At 35.0% G+C, this 21,530-nt stretch overlaps 1 protein-coding gene across 15 annotated transcripts in view; it reads left to right on the forward strand.

Moving 5' to 3' along the window:
• Positions 1-21,530, forward strand: part of ICE2 (interactor of little elongation complex ELL subunit 2) — a 61,806-nt gene that overhangs the window by 12,229 nt on the left and 28,047 nt on the right. For 8 of the 15 annotated variants that reach the window (XM_082733744.1, XM_082733749.1, XM_082733750.1 and 5 more), the window contains 5 exons: positions 10,340-10,477; positions 11,175-11,291; positions 11,650-11,809; positions 12,635-12,816; positions 20,471-21,464. In XM_082733744.1, coding sequence (XP_082589870.1) covers positions 10,340-10,477; positions 11,175-11,291; positions 11,650-11,809; positions 12,635-12,816; positions 20,471-21,464 — 1,591 coding nt within the window. Of the gene's footprint in view, positions 1-10,339; positions 10,478-11,174; positions 11,292-11,649; positions 11,810-12,634; positions 12,817-18,594; positions 18,637-20,470; positions 21,465-21,530 lie in introns of all 15 variants that reach the window. The other 7 variants (XM_082733755.1, XM_082733741.1, XM_082733743.1 and 4 more) reach the window with 1 other exon arrangement.

Consider the following 21,530-nt stretch of genomic DNA (forward strand, 5'->3'; position numbering starts at 1 on the left):
ACATGATACACTCAAACCAAGTGTCATATTTTTCTGTATGGAAAAGGAATTGTAGCTGTTCCTATTTTAATAGTGCCTTTGAAGGGATGATAATGCTGATTTTAAAACTAAGGCACATCCCCTCATGTCACTGGTTTAAAATATTTTCTCAGTTCACCCAGAAAGAGAGGGTCTTGGGACGCCTGAGTGGCTCAGTGGGTTAAGCCTCTGCATTCAGCTCAGGTCATGATGTCAGGGTCCTGGGATCGAGCCCCGCGTCAGGCTCTCTGCTCAGTGGGGAGCCCGTTTACCCCTTTCTCTCTACCTGCCACTCTGCCTACTTGTGACCTCTCTGTCAAATAAATAAAATCTTAAAAAAAAAAAAAAAAAAGGGAAGAAAGAAAGAAAGGGTCTTTATAAAGTTGTGCAAAGCCCTATATGATCACACTCCCTCAATCCCCTGACCCCAGCCCAGCTTGCATCATCTTCTACATACCTCCCTCTCTGTTTGCTCCAGCCTCCTGACCTCTTTGTGTTACTTGAATATTCCAAGCATGGTCCTGCTTTAAGGCCTTTATAGGCTCTTCCCATCTTTCTGGCAAGCTTTTCCCCAGATAAGTCCATGGATTAGTTCCTTGATTTAAGTCTCTCTGTTCAGATGCCAACTATCAATTAGGATATCCCTAATTACCTTGTAACAAATAGCATCACTTTCAGGGTTCCCTTTACCATGCTTTATTCTTTTTTATTGTCTTTCTCCATAACACCTATATATAAGTGCTTTTTAGTGCACTGCTGTGTTCCTAATGACTAAATTTGCCTGACACACAATACATTCTCAAGTGCTCGTTGTAATTATTTAGCAAATATGAAAGTGTTCACTAACAAAGTACATTATTTGATAGCTAACAATCAGCATTGTCTTATTTTTTAGTCACATTGACTTGGCAGTATATTTTGTCCAATTTACATCTCCACCCTAAAGGTTCACTGATATTTTTCTGATTTTTTTAGTGTTTTAAATTTTTAATTTTATATTATGAAATGCTGTATATTTTAGAAAAGTATAAAGAATGAATATATACAGCTTAACACATAATTATATAGTGAACCTATGTAGCTCTCTTCCAAGTCAAGAAATGAAACATTCCCAGTAACCCAGAAGCTCCCTCTGTCCCTCCTAATAATAACATTGTCCCTTTGTGAAGAAGTAATCACTGTCACAAGTGTGGTGTTGATAATGTCCATGCACTTTTTTGGTAGTTCTTTGAGCTCACTTTTGCCTGCCTTTGAGTTTTATGTGAACAGAATTCTTCCTTCACTCATTATGTTTGTGAGATTTAACTGCATATAAGTTTGTAGTTATAGTTCATTCATTTTCATTTCTGTGCAGTATTACTGCACAGAATAAACTGCAGTTTATTTTGTTGATCAAAGTTTGAGTTGTTTCCTTTTTGGAACTTTTCTAAGCAGTGCTCCTATGAAAGTTCTCATACATCTCTCTTGTAATGGAATTGTTGAGTCCTAGAGTATATGCATATCTTCAACGTTAGTAAATGTCCAGCTATTTTCCAAAGGGTTGCACCATTTTGCAGTCTGCCTGTGAGAGTTTTGTTGGTCCTTATGAGAATATTAACTTGAGGAAGTTAAAACTTACGTGGTGGTCATTTCAGTTTTAGGCAATCTAGAGGATATGGTATTATATATGTAATAAGACTTTGCATCTTTTCATATGCTAATTGATTATTTCTTATGGATCAGTTGTTCAAATTTTGCCCTATATTCTACTGGATTTTCTTTTTGTTGTTGATATGTGGGAGTTCTTTCAAATTTTATGGGTTATGTATGTTGGAAACTTTTTCTTTTATTTGATTAAATGGTCTCTTTTAATCTACAAGTTCCCCCTCCATTCCTTTCGTTTCCTTAAACTTCATCTTTGTAGGGGCACCCCGGTGGCTCAGTGGGTTGATCCTCTGCCTTCGGCTCAGATCATGATCTTGGGGTCCTGGGATCAGGCCCCATGTTGGGCTCTCTGTTCAGCGGGGAGCCTGCTTCCTCTTCTCTCTGCCTGCCTCTCTGCCTACTTGTGATCTGTCAAATAAATAAATAAAATCTTAAAAAAAAAAACAAACAAACTTCGTCTTTCTAAGAACTTCAGTCATTTGACCTGTAACATTTCCCATGGTCTAGATTTTGATGATTGCTTATTCACAGTGACATTCAACATGTTCCTCTTTTCTCTGTATTTCTTACAAATTGTTGTTGGGATCTGGAAGCTTGATCAGAATTAGTCTTTGCTAAATGGGTTCAACACATAGATGTTATGTTCTTTAATCAGGTGGCACGTCACGTATATCTGGTTGTTTCTTTTTTGTGGTTGCAGCTGTTCATGACCGATGCCTAGATCTATTCATTCACTGGGGTATATAAAAATCGTAGGATTCTAATTGCATAATTTATTATATTTATTGGTTGAAATAATTTTATTAAGATTTTTCCCTCATCTGTGTGGTTTCCCATCCATGTAGCAGGAAAAAATGCTAGATTTTTTGCCTTTATATGTCAGTTTTGAAAAAATTGATTCCTTCTTCTACAATGTTGATCAGTGTTTTCTTTTTTAAAAATATGGGTTTGAGTCCACTGTAATTACTCTTTTTGAAGCTCAAATAATGCCAGCTTTAGCCAGTGACTACTCTTCATACAGATTTTGAGTCTTTTTGAATCACTGTGGTAGTCTTTAGGGCTTGTTATGTACATTTCCTTTCTCAGCTCTGGTATCACCAATTCTCCAGAGCCTTTTGTTTCTTTCAGTGGCAAGTGGTATTTCAAGACTTCAGTCTGGGTAACTGGGGATGCTCATTGCTCCTGGATTGATCATTGTTTTTGAGAATATTTTAGTCAATGGAGCTAGAAAATACTTATTTAAAGAAAAAATACTACATGTATCTCACTTATTTATACCACATTATACTCATAACAATCTTAGAATAATATTTCTAGTACTGTCAAGCAATAGGATATTGAAAATAGTTTGGAAAAGTTTTTTTATATGTTCTCCCTATTCTCCCCTGCTTTTTTTTTTTTTAATAATTTTTTATTTTTTATAAACATATATTTTTATCCCCAGGGGTACAGGTCTGTGAATCACCAGGTTTACACACTTTGCTTTTTTTTTTTAAAGAAAAGTAAAGTTTTGACCTCAGGTTTCATCTTTCTTCCTGTTGATGACCGTAGCCACACCCATGCAGTTTTTCATTTTTCATATTTTTATTTAAATTCTTGTTAGTTAACATAGAGTAAGCATTGGTTTCAGGAGTAGGATTTAGTCATCTGTCACTTACATATAACACCCAGTGCTCATCATTACAAGTTCCCTCCTCAATGTCCATCACCCATTTAGCGCATCTCCCACCATCTCCCTCCATCAGCTCTGTTTGTTTTCTATCATTGAATTTCTCATGGTTTGTTTCCCTCTTTCCTTTTCCCCATATGTTTACCTGTTTTGTTTCTTAAATTCTACATATAAATGAAGTCATATGGTATTGTCTTTTTCTGATTTATTTCACATAGCATAATATACTTTATCTCCATCTGCATTGTTGCAAATGACAAGATTTCATTCTTTTTGATGAACAAGAAGTATTCCTTTATGTGTGTATAGTATATATGTGTGTATATATACATATATACGTGTGTGTGTCTGTGTATCTTTATATACACACACACACACCACATTTTCTTTATCCATTCATGAGTCGATGGATACTTGTGTTCTTTCCATAGTTTGGCTGTTGTTGATAATGCTGCTGTAAACGTCAGGGCACAAATACCCCTTCAAATATGTATTTTTGTATCCTTTTGGTAAATACCTAGTTTATAATTACTGGATCCTAGGATAGTTCTATTTTTAACTTTTTGGTGAACCTCCATACTGTCTTCCAGGGTGGCTGCACCAGTTTGCATTCCCAAATACTAGTAATCTTTTATATTTTAACAACCTCGTAGGTGTGTAGTGGTGTCGCATTATGGCTCTAGTTTGCATTTCCCTAATGAGTGATGATGTTTAAAAATCTTTGGCTGATTTTATTGGGGTTTTTTAAATATATTTCTTAAAGATTTTATTTATTTATTTGACAGAGAGAAAGAGATCACAAGTAGACAGAGGGGCGGGCAGAGGGGGAGGGGGAAGCAGGCTCCCCACTGAGCAGAGCGCCTGATGCAGGGTTCGATCCCAGTACTCAGATCATGACCTGAGCCAAAGGCAGAGGCTTAACCCACTGAACCACCCAGGTTCCCCTATTGGTTTATATTTTTATTGAGTCTTGAAATCTTTATATATTCTGAATACAAGTCTATTATATATGTAGTTTTCTCCAGTTTGTGATGTGTTTATTTTATTTTATTTTATTTTATTTATTTATTTGACAGAGAGAGATCACAAGTAGACAGAGAGGCAGGCAGAGAGAGAGAGGAGGAAGCAGGCTCCCTGCTGAGCAAAGAGCCCGATGCGGGACTCGATCCCAGGACCCTGAGATCATGACCTGAGCCGAAGGCAGCGGCTCAACCCACTGAGCCACCCAGGCGCCCCTGTGATGTGTTTTTTAATGTTTTTAAGAGTTTCAACAAAATTTTAATTTTAATGAAGTCTCATTTTTCAAAATGTTTTATGGTTGGTGCTTTTATGTGTTTTAGTATAGAAATCTTTGCTGACCCCAGGTGGTTCCCATCTGGGATCACTTTTACTTTTACCCCTGCCCCATGGATTTTAGCAATGTCTGGAGACATTTTTTGTTGTCACAAGTGCCCAAATGCTGCTGGTATTTATGGGCTAGAGGCCAGGGATGTACTAAGCATCAGCAATGCACATGACATCTCCCACAACAAAGAATTATCCAGCCCAAAGTGTCGGTAATGCTTGTGTTGAGAAACCCTGATCTAGAGGTTTTGTAGTTTTAACTTTACTATGGAACTTCATTTCAAGTTTTTATATTACAAGATGTGAGGTTTGGATCAAAGTTCATTCTTCTTTCATATGGATATCTAGTTCGAGCCTAGTAATTCTCACCTGAGAGTGATTTTTGCCTCTCAGAGGACATTTGATAATGTCTGGAGACATTTTTGGTTGTCAAAACTGAGGAAGGAGTACTTCCAGCATCTGGTGGGTAGAGCCGAGAATGTTGCTAAATATCCTTCAGTGTTTGGGACAGCCCCCCATCACAGCATCATCTGGTCCGAAATGTGGAAAGTACCAATATTGAGAAACTCTGCCTAGCACTGTTGGTTGAAAAAGCTATTTTTTCCCCTCATTGAATTGCCTTGTCACCAATGATATGTGTGTGGGTCGATTTCCTGACTCTGTTTTATTTCATTAATCTATAAATCTGTCTTCATGCCACTACCACCTAGGCTTGTAAGATTTGAAACCATGTGAGGAAAGTCCTGCAACTTTGTTCTTTTTAAAAATTGTTTTGATTCTTTTAGGCCTTTGCATTTCCATTTGGAATCCACTTGTTAATTTCTACAGGAGAGTTAGTTGGGATTTCAATAGGATTTCTTCCCATCCTGTAGAGTTTGTATTTTACAAGTATCTTTTAAAATAGTGCTTAGTTTTATTGCCTTTCTTCCCTTTCTTTTTAAATAAAATCTGACATCTCTTGTCTTTTAACTAGAAAGATTAGTTATTTACATTCCTTATGATAATTAACATGCATGGACTTGTGATTTCGTTTGTCTTTTTCTAAAATTCTAATTTTACTTCTTTTGAGATGATTGAATCCTTCTTTTCTTCTCCTTATTGAGTTGGAATTTATTCTTTGTTTTTCTCTTCTCCTAATGGTTACCCTTGAATTTTTACAGTGACCCCCCCCCCATTGAATTGCCTGTCGTTGGTATATGGGGCAGTTTCCTGGTTCTATTCTGTTTCTATTAGTCTAGGTATCTACAGAGACTGTAGAGCATTTTGACTTTGATCCATCCCTTCTGACTGATGTTATTTAATGCTGTCTTTTTTAAACCTATTATGTAAACCTGTTATTATTTTATATGAACAGTGTTTTAATTTATCTACAAATTCTGACAATTTTTGGCTTCCCATTTCTTCTTCTCAAATATATATTCTGAGATCATCCTTACTGTTCCTGAAATGCTTTGTGTCCTAGATGTTGCTTTGATGACTGTCTCTTGGTGATGAACAATCTTTAGGTTTATCTGAAAACAGTTTTTTATTTTGCTCTTTCTTATACAATAGTTTTGCTCCATACATAATTCTAAGTTGACTAAGTTTTGTTTCTCAATCTGAAGATTTAATTCTGCTTTTCCTGGCATCTGTTTTTGAAAAGTGCATCATCTGTTTATCCTTTCTTTTAGGGAATCTGTCTTTTCTCTCTGACTGCTCTTTGTATTTTTGGCATTTAATAGTTTCACTACAATGTTGGTTCATTATGTTTCTTGTATCTGTATATTCCTATCCTTTATCAGTTCTGGAAAATTCTCAGCCATTTTCTGTTATTGCTTCTCCTTCATTTTCTCAACTCTGTCTTTCTGGGATTCCCATATTCCCTTGGTTAGACCGCAGTCTATCTTCCATTCTGTCCCCCGCCCCATCTACCTCTCTCCCCCTTTTAACTGTGGTATATAAGTAAGATAAAATTGTAACCATTTTTAAGGACAGTTGAATAGCATAAAATACTTTTTATACTGTCATAAATAAAATTCTACCATCCACCTTTAGAACTTTCTCATCTTCCCAAGCTGAAACTCTGTACTCATTAAATAATAACTCATCATTCCCTTTTATCCCCAGTCCCTGGAAACCACCATTCTACTTTCTAGCTCTATGAATTTGACTTTTTTAGGTACCTCACATAAGTAGAATATTTGTCCTTTTGTGATTTTTATTTATTTTATATTTATATATTTATTTTATTATTTATTTGTTTATATTTATTTATTATATTACTTAGCGTAGTATATTCTTCATGTTTCAACCATGTTGTAGTATGTGTATTTCCTTCCCTTTTTTAGAATTTATTTTTAATTGTGGTGAAATACACATAACAAAATTTGCTACCTTCAATTATCTTTAAGTGTGCAGTTCAGTAATATTAAGTACATTCATATTGTTATATAGCCCATCTCCAGAATCTTTGCACCTTGCAAAACTAAGACTCTTTACCCAATTCTGAGCAGTTTCTGCTAACAACACTTTGATACCAAATACTTGTTTTGTTCCCCACCGCCACCCCCAACTCCAACCAGTTCTCCCAACTCTCTGGAAGGCAGCTATTCTCACCATTATCCACCAATACAAGTTCTCCAACTCTCTAATAGTAGGCTTAGGGTTCCCATGACCTCTTCCTCTGGTTTAGTAATTTGCTACAGAACTCAGGAAGATACTTTACTTACTATTTCTAGTTTATTATAAAGGATACAACTCAGGAACAGCCAATGGAAGAAGAGAGAGATGCATAGGGCAAGAAATGGGGGAAGGGACACAGAGCTTCTATGCCTTCTCCAGGCATATCACCCTCCCAGTACCCATGTGTTCACTAACCTTGGAGATCTCTGAACCCCGTAGTTTAGGGATTTTTTAGGAGTCTTTGTTTCCTAGGCATGATTGATTAAATTATTGGCTGTTGGTGATTAAGTCAATCTCCAGCCCTGTAATCATACCCTGGACTTTCTGGCATCTGTCCCCCACTCTGAAGTTATATAGAAGCCATGAGTCATCTCATTAGCAAACAAAAGATATTCATTCTTGTCACTCCAGAAATTTCTAGGGTTTTAGTGCCCTGTGTTAGGAACCAAGGACAAAGACCAAATATGTATTTTTTATTTTATCGCATCCATTAAAAAATAACTCTCAATTCCCACCACTCCCAGTTTGTAGCAACTACTATTCTACTTTCTGTGAATTTTGATCTTCTCTAGGTAACCCCATATAATTGAAATTTATGGTATTTGTCTCTTTTTTTAAGCCTATTATTTATGATATATTTTACTTAAAAATAATTCTACTTTCTGTGAATTTTGATCTTCTCTAGGTAACCCCATATAATTGAAATTTATGGTATTTGTCTCTTTTTTAAACCTATTATTTATGATATATTTTACTTAATGTAATGTCTTTAAGATTCACCCATGTTCTAGCATTTTTCTAAATTCCCTTCCTTTTTAAGGCTGAATACATATTCCATTGTATGTATTTGGACATTTTGCTTATCCGTTCATCCATTGATGGTTACTCTGGTTCCTTCCATTTTTTGGCAGTTGTGAATAACCCTGCTTTGAACATGGGTGTGCAAATACAGTTCAGATCTCCGTTTTGTGAGTCTTAAATATAAGAGTCTCATGTTCAGCTCCTTATCTGATCTTCCAACTGGAGGAGGTATTTGACCTCAAGATACCTCTTCTTTTATGCATTTTCTGCACACAGCCCCTATTTCTTCTCACTCTAGGTGTGTTGAGTTTATTTATTTACTTACAGTCCTTGAGATTCTTTTTGCTTTTTACTAAGCCAAGTAATGCATGAAAGTTGTTAGTTGTAATTTATCCAGTATCTAGTGGGATTTGAATAGAAGTGCTCTCTCTCTAAAGTATGCCTACTCTATCATACTGCCAGAAGTAGTGTCCATTATGTTTTTACATTTCAAACATGTATAATACCATATTTTTCCTTTTTGACCCAAAATAAAATCTAGCAGAGTCATTTTCACCTTTCTTTGTAATGATAGATCTGTAGTATGTACTTGCATGTGCTTTTGGTGTATTTAGTTTTCAAGATATTTGGAATATTAAATAACGCTTGGTGGTTATTTATTTTATTTTATGGGTTTTATTTATGGGTTTATTTGATGGGAAACAGCCAGAATCTCTTAGCCTTCATAGCTGTTTTTCAAAGACAAATAAATTATTAGTTAAAAAATGATCCTTTAGTTGCTTGATACCTGCCAGTTATGAAATACCTCTAATACAGTAATATATCTGAATATAAGAGTAAAACTGTTAGATTTTTCCTGTGACTTTCTCTTCCCCTAATTACTGAATAAAGTAATTACTAAGTTAGAAGCACTAACATCCAACACAGTTTTACTAAGAGAGATGTGTGGGCACATATCTAACTAGAATAGTCTCTGTGTCATCTAGTTCTTATATATTGCTTTCTTTTGCATGTGTAGGTTCAAGTTGTTGTTCTTTTAATGGCTGCTATAAGATGGCAATGTGAGGGGAGGAAGTTAACTAATATAAATGAGCAAAGATACTATGTAGATCTGACTGCAGTTGAGATTTTTTAAAACAAACAACTTTTTCATGTTAACCCACATTTGCCTTAGTTGCAAATAATATCCCAAATAAAATACCAAAGTCAGCATTGAAAAGAATGGATAGAGGGGGAAAATGTGAAAGACAACAGGGAGTGAGGATTAAGGAAGGGGAGAAGAGGATGTGAGATTAGATGAAAAGACACTGGAGTAAAGTTAATAATTTGTAACTTAATAAATTTTATAAGTGTCTGAAAGGAAAGAGGATATAAAGATTACAAAGATATGCTTATTGCTAATTTAATTTTGTGATATAAAGTAAATTCTAAAAGCTTCAGATTAGATTCATTGACAGGAAAAATTCATTGACAAGAAAAAATATGTTTCTTAGAAGATGATATACATATGTTTTTAATTATAACCCCACTCCTACCCAAAATCACTCTGCATCTTTGAGTTATTTACATATTATCACAATATCATGTATTCTGCTTGAGTAAAGCTGTGAATTTTATTTCCTTCTTGGTAATATTTCCTGGTAAGTTATTAGTATTTTGAAAAGTTTGGAGAGATGAAAATACTAAATACTCCATCATTTAATTAGTTTTGATGTTGTTATTTATTTTTTTAGATTGTAGATTAGGGTGATTTCTTGGATAACTACTTGGTTAATTCTTTGTGCTTGGGAATATTTTTAGTGTATTAAACTTATTTATTTCTAATTAGTCATATATCTGCTTTTATTGCAAGATAATGTGTTAAAATTTTCATGTGGCTTTATTTCCTTGACAGTTTCTTAAATAGCACAGAAAATATGATGCATCTTTTCTATTTAATTTTAAATTTTAATACTATTGCTAATTTTAGTATTATTAAATACCAATCATTTAAGAAATTAGGTTAAAAAGAATTATTATGAAAATAAGAGAGTAACTCAAGTAAGGAATATACATTATGCTTGGATTATTAGAAGTTTGATTAATGAAATGAGACTAATATTCATAATGAATAATTATATAGTCACATGTAACTAAGTTACTTTTGTTGTATTATTAGGAAAATATGGTTCAAATGAATTTCTCTTCATTTTTATTTCCTAGCAAATTTTAAGAGCTTGTATTGAACAAGTGAAAAAGTATCCAGAGTTCTATACTCTTCATGAAGTCACAAGCTTAATGGGATTCTTCCCATTCAGAATAGAAATGGGATTAAAGTTAGAAAAAACTCTTCTCGCATTGGTAAGGTTTACCAGTGAAGGTATAAACTTATTTTGTCTGAAACATCACCTATATTTCAGGTGGACAAGATAGATGTTTAGGTTTTGAACAGTAATGAGCTGTAACTTCTAAAAATGCAATGCAAATGTGTTTTTTTTATTTTATAGATATTAGTATTTGATATATATATATTTTAAATGTCACTACCAACTTTATTTCTTGGTTTTCTTTTCTTCATTTCTTATGTTTCTTCATGTTCCAAAGTACAGCAGGGAACCTTTTTTCTTTCAAATTATTTTACTCAAAATCACTGGAAGTAAGTTTGTATAGAAAAAACACATGTATGGGGCACCTGGGTGGCTCAGTGGGTTAAGCCGCTGCCTTCGGCTCAGGTCATGATCTCAGGGTCCTGGGATCGAGTCCCGCATCGGGCTTTCTGCTCAGCAGGGAGCCTGCTTCCCTCTCGCTCTCTCTCTCTGCCTGCTTCTCCATCTACTTGTGATCTCTCTCTGTCAAATAAATAAATAAATAAAAATCTTTAAAAAAAAAAAAAGAAAGAAAAAACACATGTAGGCTATCAAGCAAAATCATTGAAGTCATGGCTTTTAAGAAGTTTTTAGAGTGGAGAATTTTAAGAGTTTCATATGATGAAAAGATACTTTTCTTAGGGAAAAAAATACATGTGATATTTGCAATAAGAGATTCCCTTTTTTCTTAGGGCAGTGTAAAATATGTGAAAACTGTATTTCCCTCAATGCCTGTGAAGTTGCAGCTCTCAAAAGATAACATATCTACCACTGAGACACCAGAAAAAACAGCTGCAGCTATGCATTATGTAAGTAGGAAAGTACTTTTGGATTTTCCCGAGTAATCTTCTGTACCTCATAAAGTACATATGATCTTACTGTTCTAAAGTCCCCTTCTTGGGGTGTCTGGGTGGCTCTGCCAGTTAAGCATCTGCTTTCAGCTGGGGTCTTGATCTCAGGGTCCTAGGATCGAGCCCCATGTCGTGCTCCCTATTCCACCTCCCTACTCCCCCAGCTCATGCTTTCTTGTTCTCTCTCTCTTTCAAATAAATAAAATCTTTTAAAAAAAAAAAGTCACCTTCTTAAATGTCTTCCTTCTTTTCAGTACATCATCAAAGAAATTTTCAATAAATATAATGAAGTAACAAGTTATGTGTTGTTTTTCAGGATATTAGTAAAGATCCAAATGCAGAGAAGCTTGTTTCAAGATATCACCCTCAGATAGCTCTAACCAGTCAATCATTATTTACATTATTAAATAATCATGGACCAAACTACAAGGAACAGTGGGAAATTCCTGTGTGTATTCAAGTAATACCCGTTGCAGGTTTGTGATTTACCATATCAAGTAATAATCTCAAAAGAGGAGTTGGAACAGTTGTATTTCAGCTGTCTAAATATAGGTGGTCATACATTTACATTTAGTAGAACTTTAAATATGTAATACTACTATAGGGTTCATCCTCATATATAAGTAATTAGATATATAAAACTTGTATTCATATTGGGGGAGGTAAGAGAGAAATAGTTAAGGTTTAGGGTACCCAAAAATACATGAAATAATGAAGCTCTGTCTTTCATTGAAATGAAAAGAATGCAATGCTTTATTAGACAACCTCAAATGGTGAGTTTCCAAGACTTATTTACTTGTCTGGTATTGGAATTCAGAATTACAACAGGTCTATCCTTGTAAGTATAGGATTGTTTTTCCTTGGCCAGTAAAGTTAATATCTTCTAGAATTCCTATTATTATATGTAACAATTATAGTTAGTATAGAACTATATCTAATAAAATGAAATTACAGATTAGAGTTTAATGTAATATATTCTCTGTGGTTGAATTTCATCACTTTTTGAAAACATAGTCCTGTAAGAACTGAGTAATAATGACAGGTAGAAGTATGGGAAATGAAAAGCAGAAAATCTTTTAAAAAATTTATTAGAGAACATTTTTTCTTCCCGGTCAAATTTTCTCACCCTTATAACTGTAGGGGACATTAAAGATCACAAGTTCAAGGGTGGAATATACATGAGATATGCTACACTTTCTTATGCTCTATTTCTTTATTTGGTGATCTTTCTGTCCTGCATCCGGTTTGTTTTGAAATAGAACTTCTAGAAACTAGCCTCTTTCTTCTGTTTTTGTTTTAAGGTTCAAAACCAGTTAAAGTAATTTATATTAATTCACCACTTCCCCAAAAGAAAATGACAATGAGAGAGAGAAATCAAATCTTCCATGAAGTTCCATTAAAATTCATGATGTCCAAAAACACATCTGTTCCAGTCTCTGCAGTATTTATGGACAAACCAGAAGATTATATGTCTGAAATGGAAGTATGTAATGCTTGCTTTTTCTTTTCTTTTTTTTTTTTTTTAAGGGAATGTTCTTCTTTATCTTTTTGAAGCATAAAGTTTTATTACAAGTCTTTAAATCTAGTAGTTAAAAATAAAGGCTTTAGATTGATACTTAAAATTGAACCCCAGGTCAAGCTAGACTTTAAGCAACTAATTTAACTTCCCTCAACCTCACTTATCTCCTTTTGTAAAAGAAAGATGATGATATGTACTTCAAAAGACTGTTGTAAGGATTAAGTTTGATATTATATGTAAAATGCTGAGTACAGTCTTTAGTATATATGTAAAAACTTAGTGGTGGTGGTAATCATGATAGTGGTTTTATTTAACTGGCCTCATTCATATTCAAGAGTTTTTAAGTATGAAAAGGAATAGATGAGTTTGATTGGTGCAGAAAAGTATTTGGCCAGACTGTTAATCTTTTTCCATATACTCAGTTGCTGCGTGACCTTAGGCAAGCTTCATAATTTCCCTGTCTCTGGTTTGCTCATCTGTAAAATGGGTTTCATGACAGTACCTAACTCAGGATTATTTGGGATTAAATGATTTAATACAAGTAAAGCATTTAGGACAATGCCTGGCACTCCATAAATACTATTTTTATTACTTCATGTTTAGACAAAACACCCTGGGAGTTCACCCTGGGGTGAACTAGAAATAAATCCACTTTCTCAGAGATTGTAAATGTTTTCAGGTCTTGAACTTGGATTGAGATTCATTTTACTAATTTAAAAATACTTATTGAGCAGATACTGACCTATGCACTGAGGATACAGTAGTGAATAAAGTCTCTTTTTCTCTCACAGTTTACATTAGTGATAGAGAATGCAGATAATAAAATTTCAGGGAATAAGCAGTTAGTGATAAATGCTATTCAGGAATATAGAGTAGGCTAAGGGTAAAGAGATGGGAATGAGACTATTTTAAATTGATGATCAAGAAGGTTTTTCCAAGGAGAGAAAATTTGAACAAAGACTTGAGTAAAGTGAAAGAGCAAACAAAATCAGAAAATAAAATGGAAAAACTTTTTAGTTTATTTTATTTATACCTAGGAGCTAATACTATTTTAAGAATATTGGCCTTTTGTGTTCCATATTTGTTTTTCTCTGCTGTTAGCCATTAATTTATTTATGATGTAATATCATAAAGCACTTCCAAAGTTTTGAGTTTTCTTTTTTTACATTTTTAAATACTTGGTGTGAGGTGAATGTCAAGAAGTAGCAAGCACTATGAAGAAACATGAAGTAGGTAAAAGGGATAAAAGTGACAGAGTAACTTCTTTCTGTAATGGTAAACCGAGTAATTTGGACCTTGACCATTACTAATTACAACTTAAAAAGCTGGACAAAATTTAAAATTTCTTTCTTAGAATCATTGAAGAGCTAACAAGATAGTGAGGAATTACAGGGCTGAGATACTAGAGAAGATCAGAATCCAGAGAGTTAGTCTTAGAGTCATTTTTGTCCTGAATGGATTTGCCATTTCTGAAAGGGCAGCAAAAAATGAACTATGCTTTTGACAACATCACAAGACTAGGGGGCCAAAAGTCAAAGTTTGATTTTCTACCAAGGGCTTGAACCCTACAGAGCTGCACCCTGGGAGTAAGGGTGAACTAGAAATAAATCCACTTTCTCAGAGATTGTAAATGTTTTCAGGTCTTGAACTTGGATTGAGATGCTTTTGGATTGCTAGTGTCTCTAGACATCTAATAAGAAAAAATGAAAATGATTCTTAGAGGAACATAATGTCATTTTGAGCCATAAATTATTTCTACAGTTAACTCTTTAAATAAAATATCCAGAAAGCATAAGGATAACTGAACTGGATATTGTGAGTAAGAACCATCAGAAACAATGACCAAAGAAATTGACTCACGGAAACATACTGCAATTATCAGTCACAAACTGTTAGCCAGCTCTGTTTAATTATACAGTGTTCAAGGAAATTAAAGCCATGCTTAAAAATTTCAGTGAGGAACCAGAAAATTTAAAAGAGATCATAGATTTGAAAAAGAACTAAAGAAAAAATTATCAACTGAAAAATATAGCAACTTAAGAATTTTGTAAATGGGGTTATTCACGCCTTAAATAAAGCTGAAAAGAGAATTGATAAACTGGAAGATGGGTCTGAAAAGACTATCCATAATGAAACACAGATAAAAATATAGAAAATAGGGAGAATAGGGCAAGAGATATAGAGCATATAGTGAACATCTAACATATGTGTAGTTTTACCTAGAAGAATAGTATAAAAGAGATAATCAGACCAAAGCAATAGTTGGAAACAAAGAAGAAACCCTTTTTTTTTTTTTTTAAGATTTTATTTTATTTGACAGAGAAGGAGAGAGATCACAAGTAGGCAGAGAGGCAGGCAGAGAGAGAGGAGGAAGTAGGCTCCCTGCTGAGCAGAGAGCCTAGACTCGGGGCTTGATCCCAAGACCCTGAGATCATGACCTGAGCTGAAGGCAGAGGCTTAATCCACTGAGCCACCCAGGCGCCCCAAAGAAGAAACTCTTAAAAGCCACCAGAAACCAGGTACCTGGGTGGCACAGTTAGTTAAGTGTCCAACTCTTGATTTCAGCTCAGGTAGTGATCTTAGGGTTATGAGATTGAGCCCTGCATTGGGCTCTGTGCTCAGCTTGGAGTCAGCCTGAGACTCTCTCCCCCCCAACCCCTTCTGCTTCTCCCTGCCTCTTTCTCTCTCTAATATAAATGAATAAGTAAATCTTTAAAAAAAAAAAAACAAACCCCACCAGAAAAACAAAAGGCACATTACCATTATAAGACTAAGAGACTAGCAGGTAATTTGTCAATAACAACAATGGAAGCCAGAAGACCCTGGTACAATATATTGTGCCAAAATGACCCATACACTAAAATTCTTAATCAGGGGAAATATCCTTAAATAAAAAATTAAAGATATTTTCAGATAAAAACTGGGTTTGCTACCAGAAGACTTATAATGGTAATGTGCCTTTTGTTTTTCTGGTGGCTTCTTTTTTTTTTTTTTTTTTTAAAGATTTACTTATTCATTTATATTAGAGAGAGAAAGAGGCAGGGAAAAGCAGAGAGGGAGGGAGAGAGAGAGTCTCAGGCTGACTCCAAGCTGAGCACAGAGCCCAATGCAGGGATGTTCTTCAGGCACAAGGAAAATAATCCCAGACAGGAGGAGAATGGTACAGATGCAAGGAGGAATAAAGAAAAACAAGTGAAAATAATAAGGGTAGGCTGTAATTTGTATATGAGTCCAGGGACCCTCAGGAAATTAAGAGAGTTCTGAGATGACTTGAACCATAAAACCCTAGAAACTAACCAACCAAAGCTCCTTCCAAAACAAAAGCCTTCACTCAGACTGAGTTCATATTGAGCAAAACAAGGACATTAGAGGAAAGAAAGGAAAAGAGAAGTTTTCATATAACTGAGGGAGAGGGGACTAGAGAAAGCAGATTTCAGAATGTACTTAAGATTTTATACATATACACACACACAAATTTATATGCATGCATACATACCTACAAAAATACATACATACATACAAAAATACATACCTTGTGGTAACTTGGAGCATGAGCTTAGAGCCATGAAGTTCAGAAAGCTATCTTGGCATGCCCTTAAACAGGGTTGTCCTCCCATAGGAGCAGGAGAACCCATCAAATTTCAAGTCAAGATACAGAAGAGGAAGGGTGCCTGGGTGGCTCAATGGGTTAAGCCTCTGCCTTTAGCTCAGGTCAGGATCCCAGGGTCCTGGGATCAAGCCCTGTATCAGGCTCTCTGCTCAGCAGGCAGCCTGCTTCCCCCTTTCTGTCTACCCACCTCTCTGCCTACTTGTGATCTTTCTTTCTCTCTCTGTGTCAAATAAGTAAAATATTTTTAAAAATAATAATAAACAGAAGAGGACTGTTGGTGGAAACCCTTAAAAGTACTAGAGAAAAAAAGATAACTGCTATAACATTTCCATAGTCAAGTGAAGAAAGATGTACCAACAAAACATGAAATGAGTTCATCCTTTTCTGTAGAAATCTCAATTCTAGAAATGTAGCTCAGAAGTACGCTAGGGAGGGCTGCCTTGCTGGCTTTAATGGTAGAACATGACTCTTGATCTTTGGGTTGTAGGTGAAAACCCTGCTTTGAGTGTAGAAGTTACTTAAAATCTTACCATGATGCCTAAGTGGCTAAGTCAGTTAATTGTCTTCAGCTCACGTTGTGACCCCAGAGTCCTGAGATTGAGTCTGGAGTGAGGCTCCTTGCTCAGCAGGGAGCCAGCTTCTCCTGCCTGTCCTGGGATTGAGTCCCAGACGGGGCTCCCTGCTCAGCAGAAGTCTGCTTCTTCTTCCTCTGCCCCTCCCCCCTTGCTCGTGCTTTCTCTCTCTCTGTTAGATAAATAAATAAAATCTTCGAAGAAGTTGAGTAAAAGCCTTATCATAATAATGGAATAATCTCAAAAAGATGCCAGAGCCAGCTGGAGGGTTTCCTATTGACCAGAGATGTGGCAGTTTGACATGACATGGAATGACTGCGGTGAATTAAAACATGTGAAATACGTTAAAACCCCTGAACTCATAAAGATACTTTAAAAAAATTACTAGTCACCTTTGGAGGGTGCTAGTGCATATAGTCATTCTAAAAACTGTTTATAAAAAGAAAAGATACCAGATATTTGTCTCGCCTTTCTAGTACAAACTGTATTTTAGGGTAATGTTAGAATATGACTGTCACCATTTTGTAGCTCCTAATGAAATAGTAAATCTAAGCAATAATCATCAGTGGTGGCTATTTAAAATCATCAGTGAGGATTTTCATAATGGACAGATTAAGTTGTGGACATTTGATGAACCAACAAATCAATTGTAATATCACAAGAAGAAAGACCACCAGACATCATCAGCCTCCTGGTTGAAGAAGGAAGTACATAGTACCACTATATTCAGGATAAAAAACAACAACAAAAAAACTGTACCTGAATCTAATAAAGCTACTAGATTGTTTTAATAGGAAATTTAGGGAATAGAAGAATATGTTAAATGACAGAGGGTTACAGAAGCTAAAATCCAGAATTGGACATTTTTGCAGGATAACTAACTTATTTTTTCCTATAAATATCTGGTAATATGGGAGTTGGCAGAATATGGGGGAGAGGCATTTGACAAATTAAAGAAAATTGAGAGCTTTGTCAACCAAATACAGTGTGGGGATCTTGATTAGATCCTGGTTCCAGTAAACAATTGTAAAAAATATATATATCAGACTTGGAAATTTTAACACTGATTAGCTATTTTATGACATTAAGAAATTATTTTTATTGATATAACTAATGATATGTTTTAGAGAAGAATCCTTTTACAACTGTATACTGAAGTATTTACAGATAAATGATATTTAAAGTTTTATTTAAGTTCTGTTAGAGATGAGGCCATTGTTTTCAAGTCATTAATTTTTGGTTTTGTAATTATTAAATTATTCATTTTATTATATAATTATATTAGTGTTATTTTCTTATTTCTTGAAAAGACTGTGAATGATATTTCTGATCTTCAGTGTTCTATTTTCTGTTGCGCTTTAACTATTCTGCAGTTATTTGTATTTTCTTCTTTTATCCAACAATTTGGAGGGTGTTTTAGGGTCCAGGTGCTTGGCTTTATTGTTTGTTTGTATTTATTCTTAATGATCTCTAATTTTATTTTCTTCTAAACAGAGAGTAAGATCTTAGCAGATTCTGCTTTGTGCTATATTGATGTTTTCTTTATATGTTAATTTATAGTCCATCTTTGGAAATGCCCCTTGGATTCTTGGGAGGGAAAAGGTATATCTTTGCAGTCTATATATGTGTTTTCAGTCATTCATATATATTGGTTTCATTTAATAGTATATGTACTTCCTATATCCCTATTTTACTCAGAGACAGTGTACTGTTGACTAAGTGCAGTTGTGTTTCTGTCAAATTTTCCCTTTATTCTTCAATTTTGACTACCTGTTTTGAAGTTATTTGGCATGTCACAATTCACTATTCATGGATTTCATCTTTCTTCAATGCAGGATTTCTTTGATGCTTTTTGCATTGAATTCTGCTTTGTCTAACACTTTATATTGCTCTCTTTTACTTCCATTTCTTAACATTATGTCCCATTGTTTTGTTTTTAACCTGTGTAAGAATGCCTCATGTAAACAGCATATGGTTTTCTTTTCTTTCCTTTTTTTTTTTTTTATTTTTTAAACTAAATTTCGTGGTCTATTTTATAAGAGTTACATTTACTGAGAAGTTTTTTCTATGTGCCAGGGACTATGCCAAGAAACTTCCTATATACAAGTTCTCATTTAATCCTTAGAACAAATCCAAGAAGATGACCCTATCATCACTATTTAGAAATGAAGAAATTGAAGTTCAGAGAGGTTGAATAATTTAATGGGTATTTCTTTCTTACTCACTATATGATTGCTGTTAGACATTTCCTCCCTCAGATCCTCAACTGTATGACTAGTGGGTGTGCATAGCTTGTAACCAGATTTTTATAGTATTTATCTAAAGTCCTTTGCTAGATTGAGGAGAGATCTATTGCTGCTTGGGGAGAGGACAGTTAATTCTTGAACAAATTAAAGCTGTCTGTAGTTCTTCCTTTACCAAAACAGTACATGAAAAACTACAGCCTCAATGGCTTCATGTCCCAGAACATAATAAAATCATTTCTTGTCCATATTACTAGGAGTGGGGTGCCTGGGTGGCTCAGTGGGTTAAGCCGCTGCCTTCGGCTCGGGTCATGATCTCAGGATCCTGGAATTGAGTCCCGCATCGGGCTCTCTCTCTCTCTCTCTGCCTGCCTCTCTGCCTACTTGTGATCTCTCTCTGTCAAATAAATAAATAAAATCTTAAAAAAAACCATATTACTAGGAGTTATTTTTTTGAGTAGGTGTAGAAAATCACTGATGATGTTAGGAATACATCAGAGGCTGGTGACCCTTCCTGAGCTGCATTAAAAAGCAGCTTCCTCACAGTGGCAAAGAGGCTTTCTTCCTGGTCAGCTAAGTACAGGTGTCTCTGCAAGAGTGTAATGGAGTGGTTATCATTGAAAATCTACTGCCTTCCTATTTGACCCCACACTTGTTCTTTGTGGTTCTATTTTCTGATGAGTGGAAATTCCTTTTGGGAAATGCAGGTTCACAAGTATTCCCTATTTCCTATGCTGTTACAACTTGGCATATTTGTCTTGTGTTTCATCAGCATTTCAGTGGGAAGGGTGGGGGGATGGTGTAACTGGGTGACAAGCAGTAAGGAGGGCACGTGATGTAATGAGTGCTGTGTGTTATATACAACTGATGAATCACTGAACTCTGCCTTGAAACTAAAAATATACTGTATGCTAATTGAATTTAAATTTTAAAAAATAATTTGAAAACAAGAAAAAAATAGTGATTCATTAAACTCTTGAATTCTAAAAAAAAAATTCAATGGGAAGGTAAGATTGAATAAATTAGTTTCTAGTAGTTTATCATTATCTTAAGCAAAAACCTTTCAAAGCCATTAGACATTTCTTTCTGCTTTTAAATAGTATGAACTGTCTTTATGAGGGTAGGGGCATTAGGTGATAGATGAGGGGTGTTCTGGAATACCTGCTAAGAGTTTACCAATATATTTTCTTAAGATGTCTTATGAAGTTAATGAATGCCGAAAAATTGAGACCCTTGAAAATTTGGACCTGGATTTTGATGGTGATGTCACAGAACTTGAAACTTTTGGAGTAAACACCACCAAACCATCAAAGTCACCAAGTCCAGCAAACACTTCCACAGTACCCAACACAACAGATACTCTCACAGTTCCCAGCACAGCAACAGCATCTGTGGTACCAACCACACCAGACATTTCTGCTCATTCTAGAAGTTTATCTCAGATTCTGATGGAACAGCTGCAAAAGGAGAAACAGCTGGTGACTGGTATGGATGGTGGCCCTGAGGAATGCAAAAATAAAGATGATCAGGGATTTGTACCTTGTGGTGAAAAGGCATCAAATACTGACAAGTTTTTGGTGCAGGATAATGACTTGAAAATATCTGATTCCTTGCAGTTAGAAGGTTCTACAGAAATTGAAATCTCTCATAAAAATGATTTGGCTACTGATACAGTATATAGCCCTGAAAAATTAAATGTTCTGGAGAACTCAGACAGTTCAAAGGAAAAGCTTGTTACCTCAGAAGCAGTAAGAAGTGAAGATGTAATTCTTTGCAATAGTGATACAGATGAAGACTGTTTAATCATTGATACAGAGTGTCAAAATAATAGTAATGGAAAGACAACTGATAGGAATTCTAATTTAAGTTCTAAACCAGCTAGCCCCTATTCGTCTTCAGCACAGGCTTCTGTTGGAAACCAGACTAATCCTACTTGTAGTCCTGAAGAGTCATGTGTTTTAAAAAAACCTATCAAACGAGTATATAAAAAATTTGATCCAGTTGGAGAAATTTTAAAAATGCAAGATGAACTCCTAAAGCCAATTTCCAGAAAAATACCTGAATTGCCCTTAATGAATTTGGAAAATTCTAAACAACCTCCTGCTTCTGAGCAATCCTCTGCTCCTTCAGATGCCTCTAGTTGGCCAAAATCTGTATGGCCTTCTGCGTTTCAGAAGCCAAAAGGACGTAAGTAAATATTTACAAAGACCTTATATTAGCTGTTCTACCTCTTCCTTTTCCTTAGGTTTTTCT

This window comes from Mustela nivalis (genome assembly GCF_964662115.1).
Source record: "Mustela nivalis genome assembly, chromosome: 6".
In the NCBI taxonomy this organism is placed as follows: domain Eukaryota; kingdom Metazoa; phylum Chordata; class Mammalia; order Carnivora; family Mustelidae; genus Mustela; species Mustela nivalis.